At 47.3% G+C, this 17,518-nt stretch overlaps 1 protein-coding gene across 3 annotated transcripts in view; it reads right to left on the reverse strand.

The window, feature by feature from the left end:
* mctp1a (multiple C2 domains, transmembrane 1a) overlaps window positions 1-17,255 on the reverse strand; it is a 216,113-nt gene extending 198,858 nt beyond the window's left edge. For 2 of the 3 annotated variants that reach the window (XM_047380515.1, XM_047380514.1), the window contains exon 1: window positions 16,359-17,254. In XM_047380515.1, coding sequence (XP_047236471.1) covers window positions 16,359-16,889 — 531 coding nt within the window. In that variant the 5' untranslated portion in view covers window positions 16,890-17,254. Of the gene's footprint in view, window positions 1-16,358 lie in introns of all 3 variants that reach the window. The other variant, XM_047380517.1, reaches the window with a different exon arrangement.
* Between the last annotated feature and the right edge of the window lie 263 nt (window positions 17,256-17,518).

Raw genomic sequence — 17,518 nt, forward strand, 5'->3', positions numbered from 1 at the left:
GTGAACTTGATTACAACTAAATACATTTTACAAGCAGCAGACTGCGTGTTAAAACCGCTACATTCAACTCTCCTGAAGTTCGGTAATATTTGCGACTTTCCTGTCAGCTCTATGAGTTTAATAGATAAGTCTTTACTTCTGACTTTACGTTACAAATCCAATTTTACCACGTCCAGTTCTCCACCTGCGTATGTTCCCTCCATCCTGAACGCAGGTGGAAAACATCGAGCAGAAGCACTGTTGGCTTGTGGGTCGTGTAGTTCGTTTGACTCACATTATAGTATAGGCTTCTTGGAAAAAAACTACACAATGGCGGCGTCGATCCAAGTTTTTTTTTCTTAAAGTTTATAACAAAGTCTCAGTTTACATTTCCAAGGACAATTGATCCTAGTTTATTTTCCCTCCTATTGGTTAGCTCCCGCTCCCGTCTGCTCCCGTTCATTTTCTATCCTCTACTGTCCCAATCACGGGATCTTTACTGATGCTGTCTCCCGTCCCGCGGGTTTCCCGTGGGAATCCCGTGACCCGTGGGACTCCCGAAAAAATGTCAGCCTCTACTTCACACTACTCTTGGAGCTCACCCAGTATTGGAAATAGGACCATGTTGGCCTTTTAAAATAAAGCCTACTGAAACTTTCAAAATACAAGCCCACACCTTCCATAGTTACTATGGATTTTGTGAGCTGACAAGTGCACAGAAAATTATTTTTAAATAGCAAGCGGGTTCTATTTAACTAATGGAACTAACCCAGACCTGAAGGGACAACCATGCTGGACTTTCAAAATAAGACAAAACATGCTCTACAAAATAAAAGCCTTTGCATTTTAAACAATAGATCATTTCAGGACTGGGTTTCACACTAATGTTGGAGCTCACCCAGTGTTGCCCATTTAAAATAAGGCTTACTGAAAATGTCAAAATAAAAGCCTCAGTCTTCCAGAGTTACTAGTAATATTTTATGCTGATAATAGCATAGACAATGAATTTAAATAAAAATAGCAAGCTCCGGTCCCAGAAGCACGCACCAAGAGGCAGGCCCCGTCTAAATTTCTTCCGAAATTTTCTAGTTTGAGTTACTGTTGCCTTTCTATCAGCTCGAACCAGTCTGGCCATTCTCCTCTGACCTCTGGCATCAACAAGGCATTTGTGCCCACAAAACCACCGCTCACTGGATATTTTCTCTTTTTCAGACCATTCTCTGTAAACCCTAGAGATGCTAGTGCGTGAAAATCCCAGTAGATCAGCAGTTTCTGAAATACTCAGACCAGCCCGTTGGTACCAACAACCAGGCCACATTCAAAGTCACTTAAATCACCTTTCTTCCCCATTCTGATGCTCGGTTTGAACTGCAGCAGATCGACTTGAACATGTCTACATGCCTAAATGCATTGAGTTGCTGCCATGTGATTGGCTGATTAGAAATTTGCGTGTATTTGCATTGTTTTTGCCTTCTTTCTGCACCGCTAGATAATTGTCAAGCTACAAAAATGGCCAAATGAGTTACAGTGCAGCGCTCTTTGACCTGCAGCGGGGCAAGGTGTAAAGTGTCTCAATAGCATTTAAAGAGACCGCACCAAAACGAGTTGCTCTAAGACTCACCTCAGAACAGGGGTAAAAGAGGAGCCTGTGGAGATACAATAACAAGGATTTCAGACTGAAGCATTGCAGTTTTACTTTATATAAACCACAATTGAACGATTTAAAGGTGAAAAGGAAGGATTTGAAAGCATATGTCCCCTTTAAAGCGTTACATTAACAGTGATCGGCAGCGCTCCTTTAATTTTCACGCCATGACTTCCAGCTTCCAGCTTACTTTCTTCCTTGTAATCAAGGGAAACGAGCGAGTATAGTGCACTGAAACAGTTAAGACCATAACTGGTTAGAACCTTTTAAAGCTATGGTACACCTTAGGACTGGTAACCAGTCCATGGCTAGATGTAATAAGCCCTAATCTAAAATTTTATTAAAGTAAAGTGAAGCTAAGTGGTTTTTAACTGCATAGGTAATAACTGACAGTTACCATACAAAAATAAGAACTAGTTGGACAAATATCTAGTTATAGTCCATTAAAGGCACTACATTAGCAAACAAGAAACAGCTAAATGAGCCACTGACATAAACTCAAAGCTTTTCAAATTAATAATTAAGTATCTTCATCATCTGGGTAAGCTAAAGTAAATAAGATAGAACATGTTTTGTACTTATTACATGACTACTTGCTAACGCAACCAATTTGTGCATCTTTAGGTGTTGAAGATACAAACTGATTAATGGCATTTAAATGATGCTGTACTTGGGTAGAAATGTATGTATTCAGACATGATTCAGAAACAGTGGAACTGCTTGAAAAAAAACACTAATCGCATGTGTTTTACATCGGATATATTTAGCAATGAGCCTTGTAGTCTCTCTGACACAAAAACCTACTTTCCATGTTGGAGTGATACATATTTTAAATGACTGAAAATGAGCTGTGCAGAAAAAAGTAAATGGAAGGGTAGGATGGCATGACTGGAGAGAAGTGGTCTTAGAATGACAGCCTAATGTGTAGAGTGAGATTTTTCCTAGATTTACTCAGCAACTAGGAAAGTACAAGAAACCTTAAACTTTAAATAGAGCAGACATTTCTGTTGCAAACAGAGACAGATGTAAAGGGCAGTGAACAGTCATCAACTTTGTCCTTATTAGGCTATAAAAGGCAACATCTCACATGGGGATGATGTTATGTCCACATTATTGTAAAAGCACATGCTAAACATTTGATTTCCATTTATGACTCATGGATCAACCAATAGTAGGTCAATTATCCCAGCACTATGATAATCAGTCCATTTTGTGTCTACAGTTTGTCATAAAAACAAAAAGCCCACATATTTGTGCCCACAAGCTACTTGAGTAATTTTGTCTCAATTACACCCACACTACTATGCACTGTTGTTCCAAAAAAAACATGATAATCATGAAGGCAGATTCAGAGGAGCTTCATTTCTCAGCATGACTGGGAATATCCGCTAGCTGGTAGAAAGCCAACACTGCTTAGCTGCTAGACCTGCACAATATATTGAGTTGCAGTCTTCATCACAATATTTGTGAGGACTCTCATTGCTCTTGATGCCCTGATTATAGTAGCGCAGATGCTAAAGTTCATGGACAGTGGTAGGCAAATAATGATGATGGAAAAGAAAGAAGAGTGAGAGAAATGTGGGTTAATAGCAACTGATATCATCATACCAGCTGCAGCAATAATGTTGTTCAGATTTTCTACTGCTGAATCACAATCTTTTGTTTTGTTTTTGTTGTTGTTTTGGACATACAATGTTCAGCAAATAGCAAAGCAATTGGATGGATGGATGGATGGATGGATGGATGGTCTAGTGTAGAAGTCACCTTTCCTTCTGCACCACTCTTTCTGCACAACCTTTTGAGTTGTTTGCAATTTTCACTTAGTACTTTAAACCCATAATCATACAGTAGCTGCAACACAATATTGCCTCCATTCAATAGTAGTAATAGTTGTTATACTTTCAGACTGGATTGAAGAAACTTGTCCTACTGCCTCAGAATCTCAAAAACTATAACACCAGGGAAGAGCAATGTCTCCATAAGAGAACTTTCGGTTAAGGATTTAACCCCGGTTCTCTGAAACATGAGTGAGGTAAATCACTATGGGAAACGCCTCCAGCGACTGTCCCCCAGAAGCTCTATTACATTACGCCAGTCTTGACTGGTAGGCGGAAGTGACGTCCGCTCCCATGGGAGGGACTTCCTCCCAGTATAAAAGTCGACGTCACGTAGGTGATCTTCAGTTTAATAAGCACACCTCTTCCTCGCTCCCTGCAAGGAGGGTGATCTGGTGAGATACTTCACTCATGTTTCAGAGAACCGGGGTTAAATCCTTAACCTAAAGTTCTCTTTCAACATTCGTTTCGGTATCTCACTATGGGATATTTCTGCTCCCGTATTGCCAGATAAGCTCACTCGAAGACCAACAGATGCATCTTGCATTCATGGCAATGTGGAACCCACACCCAGAACCGTGTGAGCCAGTGTGGGCCTGGTGACATCCAGTTTATAGAACCGAGTGAAGGTGTGAGGGGTCGCCCAGTTGGCAGCCTCACATATTTCCTCCACAGGTATACCCTGGAACAATGCCCAGGATGAGGCCACACCACGAGTGGAATGAGCCCGCAGACCTGCAGGGGGTGCAAGGCCTCTGCTCTCATAAGCCATAATAATAGCCCCCACTACCCAATGCGAAAGACGTTGCTTTGTGAGAGGTTTTCCTTTATGTGATGAAGACCACGACACAAACAGCTGCTCTGATTTACGAAAATCTGCTGTTTTTTCCACATATAACCGCAGAGCTCGTACTGGGCAGAGCGTATGCAGTCGTTCATGCTCCTGAGAGGAGAATGGTGGTGGGTAGAAAGCCATTAATTCAAGGGCACGGCATGGCAGAGCCGTAGCAACCTTAGGTATAAAGGCAGGATTAGGTTTCAGTAAAACCCTTGATTCACCCAGAAACTGCATGCAGGACGGGTTAACTGAGAGCGCTTGAATGTCACTCACACGCTTAGCATAGACCAGAGCAACCAATAAGGCCGTTTTAAAGGAAAGCACTTTGAGCTCAACCTGCTGCAACGGTTCAAACGGTGCACGTGACAACGCATCGAGTACCATAGGTAAATCCCATGAAGGAGTGAGGCTCCTCATGAATTGACACACCAGGGGGTGCTGCCCCACTGTTTTGTCACCAAAGCCAACGTGACAGGCTGAAATAGCAGCCAGGTACACCTTCACAGTGGAAAAAGCCAAGCCTTTATCCAACAGTGCCTGCAGAAAAGTTAAAACGTCCGACACAGGGCTTTGCATTACGCTCACCATAGGTTTTGCGCACCAACCCACAAATGCCTGCCATTTACCCTCATACACGGTACGCGTGGAAACGGCCCTTGCATTTTGAATTGTGTCAATAACGTTCTGGGGAAGCCCACTGGCAGCCAGATTTAACCCCTCACAGGCCAGGCCCATAGGGCCATGCGCTCTGGATGCGGATGAAATATTTCTCCACGTGCCTGCGTCAGGAGATCTCTGCGGAGGGGAAGCCGCCATGGCTCGCTGTGTAGCATCTGAAAAATCTCCGCTAGCCAGTGTCTCCCTGGCCAGCGGGGAGCTATCAGAATGAGTGAGTGTTTTCCCTCTCGCACCCTGGCGAGAGTAGGAATGATCAGTTCCAGCGGGGGAAAGGCGTACAGTAGGACCGGCGACCATCTGTGCGCTAGAGCATCCAGCCCAAGCGGAGCTTGTTGCTCTGTCAGTGAGAAAAACATCGGACACTGAGCATTTTCCCCTGATGCGAAGAGGTCGACCTCCACTCGGCCGTACCTCTTCCATATCTGGGACATCACCTCGCTGTGGAGTTTCCACTCTTTGTAGCGGGGATTGCCCCTTGACAGCAGATCCGCGCCTCTGTTCATTACCCCTGGCACGTGAGTCGCTCTTAGCGACAGCAAGTGTGAGCTGGTCCAGATTATCAGTCTGTATGCCAGCTCGTGTAAATGACGTGAGCGCAGACCCCCCTGTCTGTTGATGTAAGCAACCACTGTTGTGTTGTCCGTTCTGACCAAACCATGGTGCCCTTTGATAAAGGGCAGAAAGTGTCTCAGTGCCAGCATCACAGCCAGGAGTTCCAGACAATTTATGTGAGCTGTCTGTGTTTGTGGACTCCAAACGCCGTTTACCATCATCCCCTCATGAGTGGCTCCCCAGCCTGTCAGCGAGGCATCTGTGGTAATTACCTTCCTCGTCAGGATGGTTCCCATGGTAACGCCGGTGTTGAGAAAACCGGGACGCTTCCACGGGCTCAGCGCGCGTACACATATGAGAGAAACAAGGACGCTGCGGTGAGCAAGGCGTGTGGGGCTCAAGCTGAGTGACGCCACCCACCTTTGAAACGGGCACATGTGTAGACGGCCGAGTGTGATGACCGCCAGCGCAGATGCCATCAGACCGAGCAGTCTGAGGCATAACCTGAATTTCACTTGTGTGCTTCTGCGAAAGAGTGCCAGACAAGCCTGAAAGGCTTTTACTCGTTCCGCTGAGAGGCGCGCTCTGAACTCGACTGAATTCAGGGACAGGCCAATGAAGGTGATTGTTTGTACTGGGGTTAAAATGCTCTTTTCCCAGTTTATTGTGAATCCCAGAGCTGTCAGATGTAAAGTAAGCATCTCGGCATGCGTCCTGAGCTCCTCTAAAGACTGAGCTGCAATCAGCCAATCGTCTATATTCGTCGCCAGACGCATCCCCCTTTCCCTCAGAGGCGTGATGTCTGCCTCGGTGCATTTCACGAGCACACGTGGGCTCATTGAGAGGCCAAAAGGAAGTACCAGGTACTCGTATATCTTTCCCTGAAACGCAAATCTGAGGTATTTTCTGTGAGGGGGGTATATAGGGATATGGAAATATGCGTCTTTCAAGTCTATGGAGACAAATCAGTCTCCTTGACGCACAAACTTTATCAGAGCTGCGTGTGTTAGCATCCTGAACGAATACCGTCTCAGATATGTGTTCAGAGCCCGCAGATCCAATATCAGTCGCAGACCCCCGCCCCTTTTCGGCACGAGAAAGTATCTGGAGTAAAACCCGTCTCTGTTTTGCTCCTGCGGTACCAGCCTGACAGCTCTTTTGTGCTGCAGGGAAATTATTTCCTCTTGCAGGACGAGAGCGGACTCTCCCCGGGCGTGTGACTGTACTATGCCCTGGAAACGGGGTGGGGCTGTCACAAATTGGAGCCTGTATTTCTTGGATACAGTCTTTATCACCCAATCTGACGCTCCACACGCTCGCCACAGCTGAGTGTTGTTTGCCAGTGGACCTAAAGGTGCTTCCGTGTAAACACTGCGCAACACCGGCTGAGGGATATGCTGTTCCGCTACAACTGCTAGCTGCGCTCGCTCCAGGTCTGCTTCTTCCACAGAAAAAGCAGCCTGCTGTGTTAGAGGTAGGGTGAGAGCTCCCCCTTGAGGCCTCCTGTGCAGCTGTGGCAAGGGTGGAGCGGGAGCTCCCCCTTGTGGCCTCATGTGCAGCTGCACGGCCATGTCCTGTCCGTGTATTATTTTTAACATATTTTTCATGTTTTTTTGTTGTGGCTGCCCCCTCGGCTCCAGGCCTGGATGCGTGCCAGAAAACAACTTTATTGAACATGTTGTGAAGGGGGAAGGTCGTGTTTTTAGACACAGGCATGTGTTTGTGCACTGGTGTGTGCTTTCTGGCCACAGCTGCGGCTCCACTGAGCTCTCGGTGGCTTTGACCCTCCTCCGCTTCGGTCGGCTCTGAACAATGAGCTCCAACGTCGGCTCTGCAGGCCGTTTGAGTTGCCTTGAACATGGCGTTCTGAACTCGAACTGGGACAGGATGTGTCCTGGTAGGGGGGGTGCAGGTGTCTGGCAGATCCTGCTCTCCTACCCCGAAGACGGCTCCCTAGGTAGCGCGCCTCTTTTTCTTTGCGCTCACAGTAGCGGAAGGGGTCGCTTTGTTTCCCGGCGTCGTTGGGGGAGCGAATGGCTTCCTTCCCCAAGCACCTTTGAGCTCGGTTTGTTTCCAACGGTCCGCTGACTGCGGCTGAGGCTGGCGTTTGGGGATGCGGTAGGCCGGTCGAGCCGCCGCTTGAGCGAACGGCACACAGGTTGCTGGAGGCGGAGGAGGCTGCGCTTTCCTGGGCAGACACAGCTTTCGCGCTTCACCTTCCCTCTTCTTTTCCTCACAGCGTTTTTGCATGGCTGCCACAGTGGGGCCGAATAAGCTCTTCGGGTCCACGGGGGTGTTGAGGAGCTGGTTCTTCTCTCTTTGAGACAGGCTAGACAGGTTCAGCCATCTAGCTCTCTCCTGAGTGACCATCAGGGCCATGGCTCTCCCGGATGCTTGGACAGCGCTTCTGTGGAGACGCAGGCATAGGTCTGTCACCACGCACAACTTGTCCCACAAATCGGCCATCGGTGTGCCAGTCATCTGCTCCTGTAATTCCGCTTGGTAAGTGAGGAGAAGAGATGAAGCGTTTAAGGCTTTAACAGATGCAGCCACCGCCTTGTAGCTTTTCTCATTCAGAGCGGACTGAAAAGAATCAGCTTTGAAGGGAAGGGTGGGTCCTGCCGCTGTCATGGCTGACTTTTGCGATGGGTGCAGGTGAGATGCCAGCAGAGGTTCTACGGGAGGCAGATGTGAAAAACCGCCAGCTTCCATGCCCGTCCAGTCCAGCGCCGACCCTCCCAGGGCGGGGTTCTTGGCGGTGAGAGGATTGCTCCAGGACCGGGTTGCTTCCTCGAGGCACTCGGGAAAGACCGGCAACAGCTGTCTGCTGGAATATTTGGCTCTCGGAAGCCGCTTCCCCTCATATCGAGATGTGGTAGTTTCGGTGAGGGTTTCCGGCCACTCGATGCCCAGCTTCTTTGCTGCCCTTCTGCAGACATCATGCAGGTCCGTTGCAGTCGGGTTTGGGGAACCGCAGCGGCTGGTGTCATCCATCACCGAGGGCTTTGCAACCGACTGGATGGCATAAGGCCCGCAGTCCAGCTCGTCGTCGTCAGACCCGAGACTGATGGACTCCACTTCAGATTCGGACTCGGCATTAGCAAGAGTGCTGAAACCTGGAAGTGCGGCCTCGTCTTCCTCTGGGTCAGTCAGTGGCGCGACAGCGTCGAGCTGATCACCCCAACTGGCTCCAGCCAAAGTGGGCTCTCTCTCATCAGTACCAGGAAGCTCCGGTGGCAGGGGATTGGCTACCCCCATCATAGGATCAATCTCTGACAGGCTAGCTTGGCGTGCTAGCCTGCGCCGACGAGACTTAAGGGAGAGCCGAGCACAGTGCTCGCAGCTCGCCGGTGACGCCAACGCGTCCTGGGCATGTTGCAGCCCCAGACACGAAGCGCAGACAGAGTGGGTATCTGCCCCAGCTATGAGGTTGCCACATGTGCAGGTTCTAGATGGTGGCTTGACTCTGTTCATGGTGAGAACGAGTGCAAGTTACACAACTTCTTAAGCTCCGTTAAGTTTGCAGCTAGTTTGGTGACCAGTTGCAGCGCTGCTGTTTGGCGACAGACCAGCGTTGAAAGGGACTCAGAACAGTCGAGCACAGTTATTGAGAAGCGCTCGGCGACCGAGGTGTTAGCTCGCTCTGTGAACAGTTAAGCTAGCTCAAGTTACTGTAATGACCATCTGAGAGGTGCTTCTGGGAGCGAGAAGAGGTGTTAGACTGAAGATCACCTACGTGACGTCGACTTTTATACTGGGAGGAAGTCCCTCCCATGGGAGCGGACGTCACTTCCGCCTGCCAGTCAAGACTGGCGTAATGTAATAGAGCTTCTGGGGGACAGGCGCTGGAGGCGTGTCCCATAGTGAGATACCGAAACGAATGTTGAAAGAGAACTGACTAATATGTGTTGTGATTGACATAGGTAATGACTGACAAGTTGCTGTGCAGTTAGCTCATTGTAGCAAACTCTGTACAAAACAAAACTAGACAACAAATGCAAAAACCTAACAAAAGGTTTTCACAACAGAATGCTCACATATATTGTGCAGTACTAATATTAACATCCATTAAAGTTAAAGAAAAACAATATTGTCATGTGGACTTTATTTGTTTCACACATGCAAACTGAGGTGGGTGAAAGGTAGGATTGATCTTTTTCAAGGTGGTTCACTTCCCTGTATACACTGCTGTAGCCTGCACACACATAATAAATATACTTTGCACTGTAAATCCAAAAAGTAGAATGTCTTGCATTTTTCCGGCATTGATTCAATTATTAAATTGCTTCCAGAGCTTGGCACCAAACCTTTATCACAACTTACTTAATATTGAAACAGCTTTTTATTTATGTTTAATATTTACTATTTTATTTATGAGATTTCAGTTCCCTGCAAAAGCTGTCATATCGCTAAAACCTTTAAACATTTTATCACATCACAACCAAAACCTAAATAGATGGTATTAGACGTTTATGTGATAGCCCACCAAAAAAATATTACATATTTGTGAAAAGGTTAAATTAAAAAAATACATCTGTGGTATGCATTTGTATTCACACCTCTTTACTCTGACACCCCTAAATAAAAATCTGTACAATCTATTGCCTTAAGGAGTCACTAAATAAGCAAACGCAGTCCACCTTTGTTTGTTCTCAGTAGAAATACTGTTATTTTGTGAAGGCCTCCAGAGATTTGTTAAAGAACATTAGTGAACAAAAAGCATAACAAAGACCAAAGAGCATAGCAGATAGATTATTGATAAAGTTGTGAAGAAATAAATCGCAGGTTTAGGTTATAAACCAATAAACATTAAACTGCCTCACAGACAACTGTTCAAGCAATCATTCATTCATCTTCTATACCGCTTATTCCATAGTGGGTCACGGGGGAGCTGGTGCCTATCTCCAGCAGTCTACGGGCCAGAGGCAGGGTACACCCTGGACAGGTCGCCAGTCCATCGCAGGTATGAGAAGAGACGGTGTTTAAACATTTTTGACCTACAATCAGAATGCATAGAGGAAAACTACCAATGCACCCAAAAGCACAGAGAGAAGGAGAAGACATGCAGCAAATGGTCCAGGGTGTCAGGATGTGACATTTTGGACTTTGTGTTTTGTTTTGTTTACTGATTATCATATTTCTCCAGCCCCTCTGGTTAGGTTGTTTTTACTTATTGTTTACATTTTGTTTGTTTACATTTTAGTCCTTGTGTTCTCTGCTTCCCTTCCTGTCTGTTCAGTCTGTGTGGTGTTAGGTTTCATCACTCTGTAATCTGGTTTGCTTTATGGGTTCCTTGTTCGTTCTTAGGTTTGGTGTTTCTTATGTTCCCTTCAGTTTCTCAGTTTCCTTCAGTTCATGTTTATCCCTGATTCTTGTGCTTTATTTTTATCTTTGTTTATAGTTTTTGTTTTAGGTCTGCTCGGTGTCTTGTTAATTACTTGTATTAGGTTCACCTGTTCCCTCTGCCTTCCTGCCTCCTTGCCTCACCTGTCCTTAGTTCCTTTGATTACCTGCCTTTGTTTTCTCTCTGCATATTAGTTGGTTTGTTTCAATATGTTTTTGTGGGTTCCTTGGGTTACAACTCGACCCTTTATCCTCGTCCCTGCCTTGAGTCTCCATGTTCCTACAGTGTCTGCAATGTAAGTGTTTGGATCTCGACCCTGTTCAGTACCTGCAGTGTTTTTGTTACGTTTTGACTTATTTGATTAAAGCTGAGACTGCTTTTTGAAATGCTGCTTCCAAGCTCTTGTCTGCGCTTCAGTCCACTCCAAAACCCCACCGTGACAGAAGGAACCCACCACAAGGACCAAGCAGACAGAGCTACAGGGCCACAGCCGGCCGCTTCAGGGCCACAGCCGGCCACCGCCGGGTCTACAGAGCCTCAGCCGGCCGCCGCCGGATCTTAAGAACCTCGCCTGATCTGGGAGGAGCCCGTGAGTGGGCTGCCTCCCCTTCCTCGCCTGATCCGGGAGGAGCCTGTGAGTGGGCTGCCTCCACTTCCTCGCCTGATCCGGGAGGAGCCCGTGAGTGGGCTGCCTCCACTTCCTCGCCTGATCCGGGAGGAGCCCGTGAGTGGGCTGCCTCCACTTCCTCGCCTGATCCGGGAGGAACCCGTGAGTGGGCTGCCTCCACTTCCTCGCCTGATCCGGGAGGAGCCCGTGAGTGGGCTGCCTCCACTTCCTCCCTTGATCCGGGAGGAGCCCGTGAGTGGGCTGCCTCCACTTCCTCGCCTGATCCGGGAGGAGCCCGTGAGTGGGCTGCCTCCACTTCCTCGCCTGATCCGGGAGGAGCCCGTGAGTGGGCTGCCTCCACTTCCTCGCCTGATCCGGGAGGAGCCCGTGAGTGGGCTGCCTCCACTTCCTCGCCTGATCCGGGAGGAGCCCGTGAGTGGGCTGCCTCCACTTCCTCGCCTGATCCGAGAGGAACCCGTGAGTGGGCTGCCTCCACTTCCTCGCCTGATCCGGGAGGAGCCCGTGAGTGGGCTGCCTCCACTTCCTCGCCTGATCCGGGAGGAGCCCGTGGGCGGGCTGCCTCCACAACCAGGTCCGGAACACCTTATGGTTTTTCTTTGGGGGGTGCTCCTGGCTTTACAGCCAGACACACAGCCTGACACACCGCCTGACACACAGCCTGTCTCCAGGTCTGACACGACACACCCAGACACGCCAGAGCTTGACACGACACACCCAGACACGCCAGAGCTTGACACGACACATCCAGACACGCCAGAGCCTGACACGACACACCCAGACACGCCAGAGCCTGACACGACACACCCAGACACGCCAGAGCCTGACACGACACACCCAGACACGCCAGAGCCTGACACAGTTCCTGGAAGGTCATACACCCTGCTTGGCCGACCTCCAGATCTCCTGCCTGGGTCCAAGTCTCCGCCATGGTTCTGGCCACATCACAGACCACAGAGGACCTCGCTTCGAGGGTCCGCCTAGTCTCGCCACCGGCCTCCAAGGACCTCGCTTCGAGGGTCCGCCTGGTCTCGCCGCCAGCCTCCGAGGACCTCGCTCCCAGGGTCCGCCTGGTCTCGCCGCCGGCCTCCGAGGACCTCACTCCGAGGGTCCGCCTGGTCTCGCCGCCGGCCTCCGAGGACCTCACTCCGAGGGTGCGCCTGGTCTCGCCGCCGGCCTCCGAGGACCTCGCTCCGTGGGTTCGCCTGGCCTTGCCGCCGGCCTCTGGACTGCCTGCATCTCTGTCGCCGCCGGTTTCCTAGACGCCTGCTGTCCTGCCTTTGGCTATTCCATGGCAGGCCTCCTGATTATCTGCTGCCCTGTTTCTGGCTCATTAGCAGCCAAATTGTTGAACCCTTGTTTTTTATGTGCCCCTGGCCTCTCGACCTAGGGTTTTTGTTTTTGGACTCTCGCCCTCCGTCCGAGGTCCCCTCCACCCACCCTGGTTGGGTTGTTTTTGTTTTGGACTTTGTGTGCCGCTTTTGGTCGTCTGGAATCCGACCTTGAGGGGGAGGTACTGTCAGGCAGTGACATTTTGGACTTTGTGTTTTGTTTTGTTTACTGATTATCATATTTCTCCAGCCCCTCTGGTTAGGTTGTATTTACTTATTGTTTACATTTTGTTTGTTTACATCCTAGTCCTTGTGTTCTCTGCTTCCCTTCCTGTCTGTTCAGTCTGTGTGGTGTTAGGTTTCATTACTCTGTAATCTGGTTTGCTTTATGGGTTCCTTGTTCGTTCTTAGGTTTGATGTTTCTTATGTTCCCTTCAGTTTCTCAGTTTCCTTCAGTTCATGTTTATCCCTGATTCTTATGCTTTATTTTTATCTTTGTTTATAGTTTTGTTTTAGGTCTGCTCGGTGTCTTGTTAATTACTTGTATTAGGTTCACCTGTTCCCTCTGCCTTCCTGCCTCCTTGCCTCACCTGTCCTTAGTTCCTTTGATTACCTGCCTTTGTTTTCTCTCTGCATATTAGTTGGTTTGTTTCATTATGTTTTTGTGGGTTCCTTGCGTTACAACTCGACCCTTTACCCTCGTCCCTGCCTTGAGTCTCCATGTTCCTGCAGTGTCTGCAATGTAAGTGTTTGGATCTCGACCCTGTTCAGTACCTGCAGTGTTTTTGTTACGTTTTGACTTATTTGATTAAAGCTGAGACTGCTTTTTGAAATGCTGCTTCCAAGCTCTTGTCTGCGCTTCGGTCCACTCCAAAACCCCACCGTGACACAGGGCTGGGAACCAAATTGGGGACAACTGCATTGAGGACTGTAGCTTCCGCATATGGTGTGCCTGCTCTTTCATGTCGTTTTTACAGTGCCTCTCATTGATCTCATGCACTTTTCATCCCCCTGTTCATCTCATAATTTTTTATCCCCTTTATTAGTGTATTACTGGCTTGCAGACATATTCAGTGCCTACTGCATGTCAATCAGTCTGACAATCTGAATGTTTGCCACTGCCAGTTCCCTCACAACATGCTGAAAATCAAACAAATGAGCAACAGAAGCTGGGATGAAAATGGAAACTGTACCATGAGAACTGAACTGCTCAACTGCTAAACCTTCCTCAGGTTTTGCCAGATCTGGGCATGTTATGTAACTGTAAAGTGCAAAAACAGATCAATTCCAGTGATACCAATTATACTTGCCTTCTTCAACTGAGTACTCTGCACTGATTTTTCATATTAACTGGAGAGGCTTTAGCCAGTTGCACCAAGAAGAAGAGTACTTATATGCCAAAGCACTTTTAGACAGAAGTCTGGATGATGTTCAGAGGCAAATACTGAAGCACTGAAAGAGTGGCCAAATGAAAAGCTTTGCAATAACTGCTGCCACTTAAACAAAACACACTCATGTGGATCTACTTATTCTCCATTCATTCTTCCATACCTTGTGTATTATAACAAAAAAATTACAGGCGGACCAGCTGTCTCAGATAACCTGATTTTCAGCCTAAATCATAGTGTCTTGCAAAAGTAATTATACCCCTTGAACAATACATTTTTTCAAGATCCAACCACAAACCTAATAGATTTTTATTAAGAGTTATATGTGATAAACCAACACAAAGTAGCACATAAGTGAAGAGGAAGGGAAAAGCTAGCTAACATAGCTTTCAAAATATTTTACAAATAAAACTCTGAAAAGTGCGGCATGCATTTGTATTTAGCTGCCTTGAGTGTTGTAAAACCACCTTTCACTGCAAGTCTTTGGCGTATGTTTCTACCAGCTTTGCACATCTAGAGGTTGATGTGTTTACCCGTTCCTTTTTATAAAAAAAATAATCACATTAATAAGGCTTTCCCCAAGGGGAATTATGGCAGTGGCTCCATTGTAGCTCTAGCTGTATGTTCTGATCAAACAGGTTTTCTTCCAGGATTGGACAGTATTTAGCTCTATCTTTCTTTTTCCTCTTCAACATCCAAAAGTCGGACTCCTTCTTGGTGCCCTCCACTCCGGCTCCGCGGCGCTCCAAGCCCAGTTTACTCTATGTAAGTCTATCCATCTTCTCATCTATTCTGACCATCTTCAATGTCCCTGCTGAAGACATGAATATACACAGCATGATGCTGCCCTAACCGTGTTTCACTCTTGGGATTTTTTTAAAGGGTGATATGAAATATTAGTTTTAACATGTAACACTAAACATTTTGGATTTATGTTAAAAGTTATTTTTTTGGTCTCTTTTGGACCTTCTACTTTACATTTGCTCTGTCCCTGACATGGCATGTGGTAAACTACAAACAGGATTTTTTTTTAATTAGACGATGCCTGTTTCATTGCCACTTTTCCATGTAGGCCAGACAACTAGTTGTCCTGTACACAAATTGTCCTAGCTGGGCTGGGAATCTCTTCAGCTTCTTCGGAGTTACCACGGCAACCTTGGCTGCTTCTCCAATTGGGTGAACAGTCGGGTCTTGTGCAACACACCTGAGCAGCACTCTACAAGATGTTCAAAGCTTAGGAGATTGTTTTATTACCTAACCCTGCTTTAAAAATCCTCAACCTTATCCCTAATATCTCTGCTGTGTTGCTCTACCTTGATTATGAAGCTTGCTGCTTTAATGTTCTCTGTTATCCTCTAAGGCTGGATTTATACTGTGATTGAATTACACACAAGTGGTATTTACTACATAAAGGAAGGTACTTGCACTGTATTTTATTTAGGAGTACCAGAGTCGAGGGTGCTAATTGTGGTGTGCACTTTTATTTGCAAACAATCGTAAAAAACAATGTATACTCTTCCTTCCACTCTGCAACTATGCAGTTCTTTGTGTTGGGATTTAACAAAAAAATACAATAAAGCGTGTAGAGAAAAAAAAGTTCAAAACGTGTGAATACTTTGGGCTTATTAGGACACACTGACTCAGCAGGTTCAGTGATGTTGGAACTCGACATCCATCAAATTATAAAGGTAAGAAAAGCTAATGATCTGTGAGTGTGCATTATGTGTCTTAAACCAGCAAAAAACATATTGTGACACCAGGGCACAGTCCACTATACTGAAGGACAAGGAGACAGAAAGCTCAAGGATGCTGTCTGTTTAGAAATAATTGATTGTGGAGGGATTGTGATTGTAAAATGATCCCAAACTGAGGATAATACAGGCTGCCAATACAGCCAATATATTCCAACATGATACACGCTAGAGTGAAGTGAAAAAAATCAATCAGCGCATCACATGACAGAGTCAAGGAAGCTGCTGCACCATCATCTTCATCAAACTTGTCTCCTTTACTTAACATCCAGATAAATTAGGTCCAGCCAAGCTAACTGAGGCTTTTATTTTTACCACAGTCTTACATGGCTGCAGTTTATGACCTCTTACATGATCATGTCGACTGTGTTACTGCACGGCTCTTTACTCACGGAATCACTTGCGTTTTTACGCAGCTGCTCTTCCTCTTCCAGCTCCGCGGTCGGATCCACCACCAGCTTCTCGAAGCACGCCGAGCCGAGAGAGGAGCTCTTCTGCTGATACATCATCAGCTGGGACAGGGGGAGTTTGGGGCTCTCGTGGGCCGTCAGCACCGGTTTGCTGCCTGTGGCCCCAGAAGCTGTGCCCAGAGCCTGACCATCGGAGCTCGTGTCCGAGGTGGCGTCGCCACCATCAGCAGCAGGCTTGTCTCCTTCAAAAGGCGCCGGAGTGGAGCAGCTTAAGTTAGGCTGCGACGATGAAAACACTCGGTCCAGCTGTTTCTTTTTCCTCTTGAACATCCACAAGCCGGACTCCTTCTTGGTGCCCTCCGCTCCACCTCCTGCTCCGCGCCGCTCCGAGCCCAGTTTAGGACTGAGCCACGGCTTAGTTTTCTCCTGGAAATTCTTCCATATCCTCCGCTGGTAGGAGAGGGATTCCTGGCCCCTACTGGAGCCTCCGGGTTTGGGTGATTTTTGCTCCATGGTGCCTGTGCAGCAGCCACCCAGCCTGAGCACACTCTGTAACTGTATTGGACGGGTGTCACAGCCGGGCTGCTGCTGCCTCTGTGCGCTTCAGCCGATAATCAGTTTAGAGCGCCGAGGAGACGCACGCAGTGATGATGAAGATGCTGCCAGTCCAACGGAGAGCCTTACAGAAAGGCTATGCCGGCGTTATGAATTCTGTCATACAGTTTGATACGCCATAAACAGGCAGATTTAATTTATACACGGGTGGTATCTCACAGAAGCAGTAAAGTTGACGCAAATACACAGCACGATTTTTTTTTAAACTGTCTGCGCTTGGTTGTTCCCCTCCAGTGCGGATAGGCCAACTTGAAGTACTAAAATAAAGGCACTGCGCCTCCCTCTGGTCAAATCTCTTAACTTTGTCATCTGTATGCTGGTGATTTCAAAACATAACACAACCCCCAATGCCTTGTGGAGATGCTTATGATTCAGTTTTGGACCCGTCATCATCGTTTCCTCTTGGAGGTTTGACATAGTATGCCTAAAACGTGTGGGTGGTTTACATAATAATGGATACAGTGACTTGTTAAAGTTTTCTACGAATATCTTGCAGAATTCTAATTTGAAAATCAAATTATAAAATC

This window comes from Girardinichthys multiradiatus, chromosome 12 (genome assembly GCF_021462225.1).
Source record: "Girardinichthys multiradiatus isolate DD_20200921_A chromosome 12, DD_fGirMul_XY1, whole genome shotgun sequence".
Classification (NCBI taxonomy): domain Eukaryota; kingdom Metazoa; phylum Chordata; class Actinopteri; order Cyprinodontiformes; family Goodeidae; genus Girardinichthys; species Girardinichthys multiradiatus.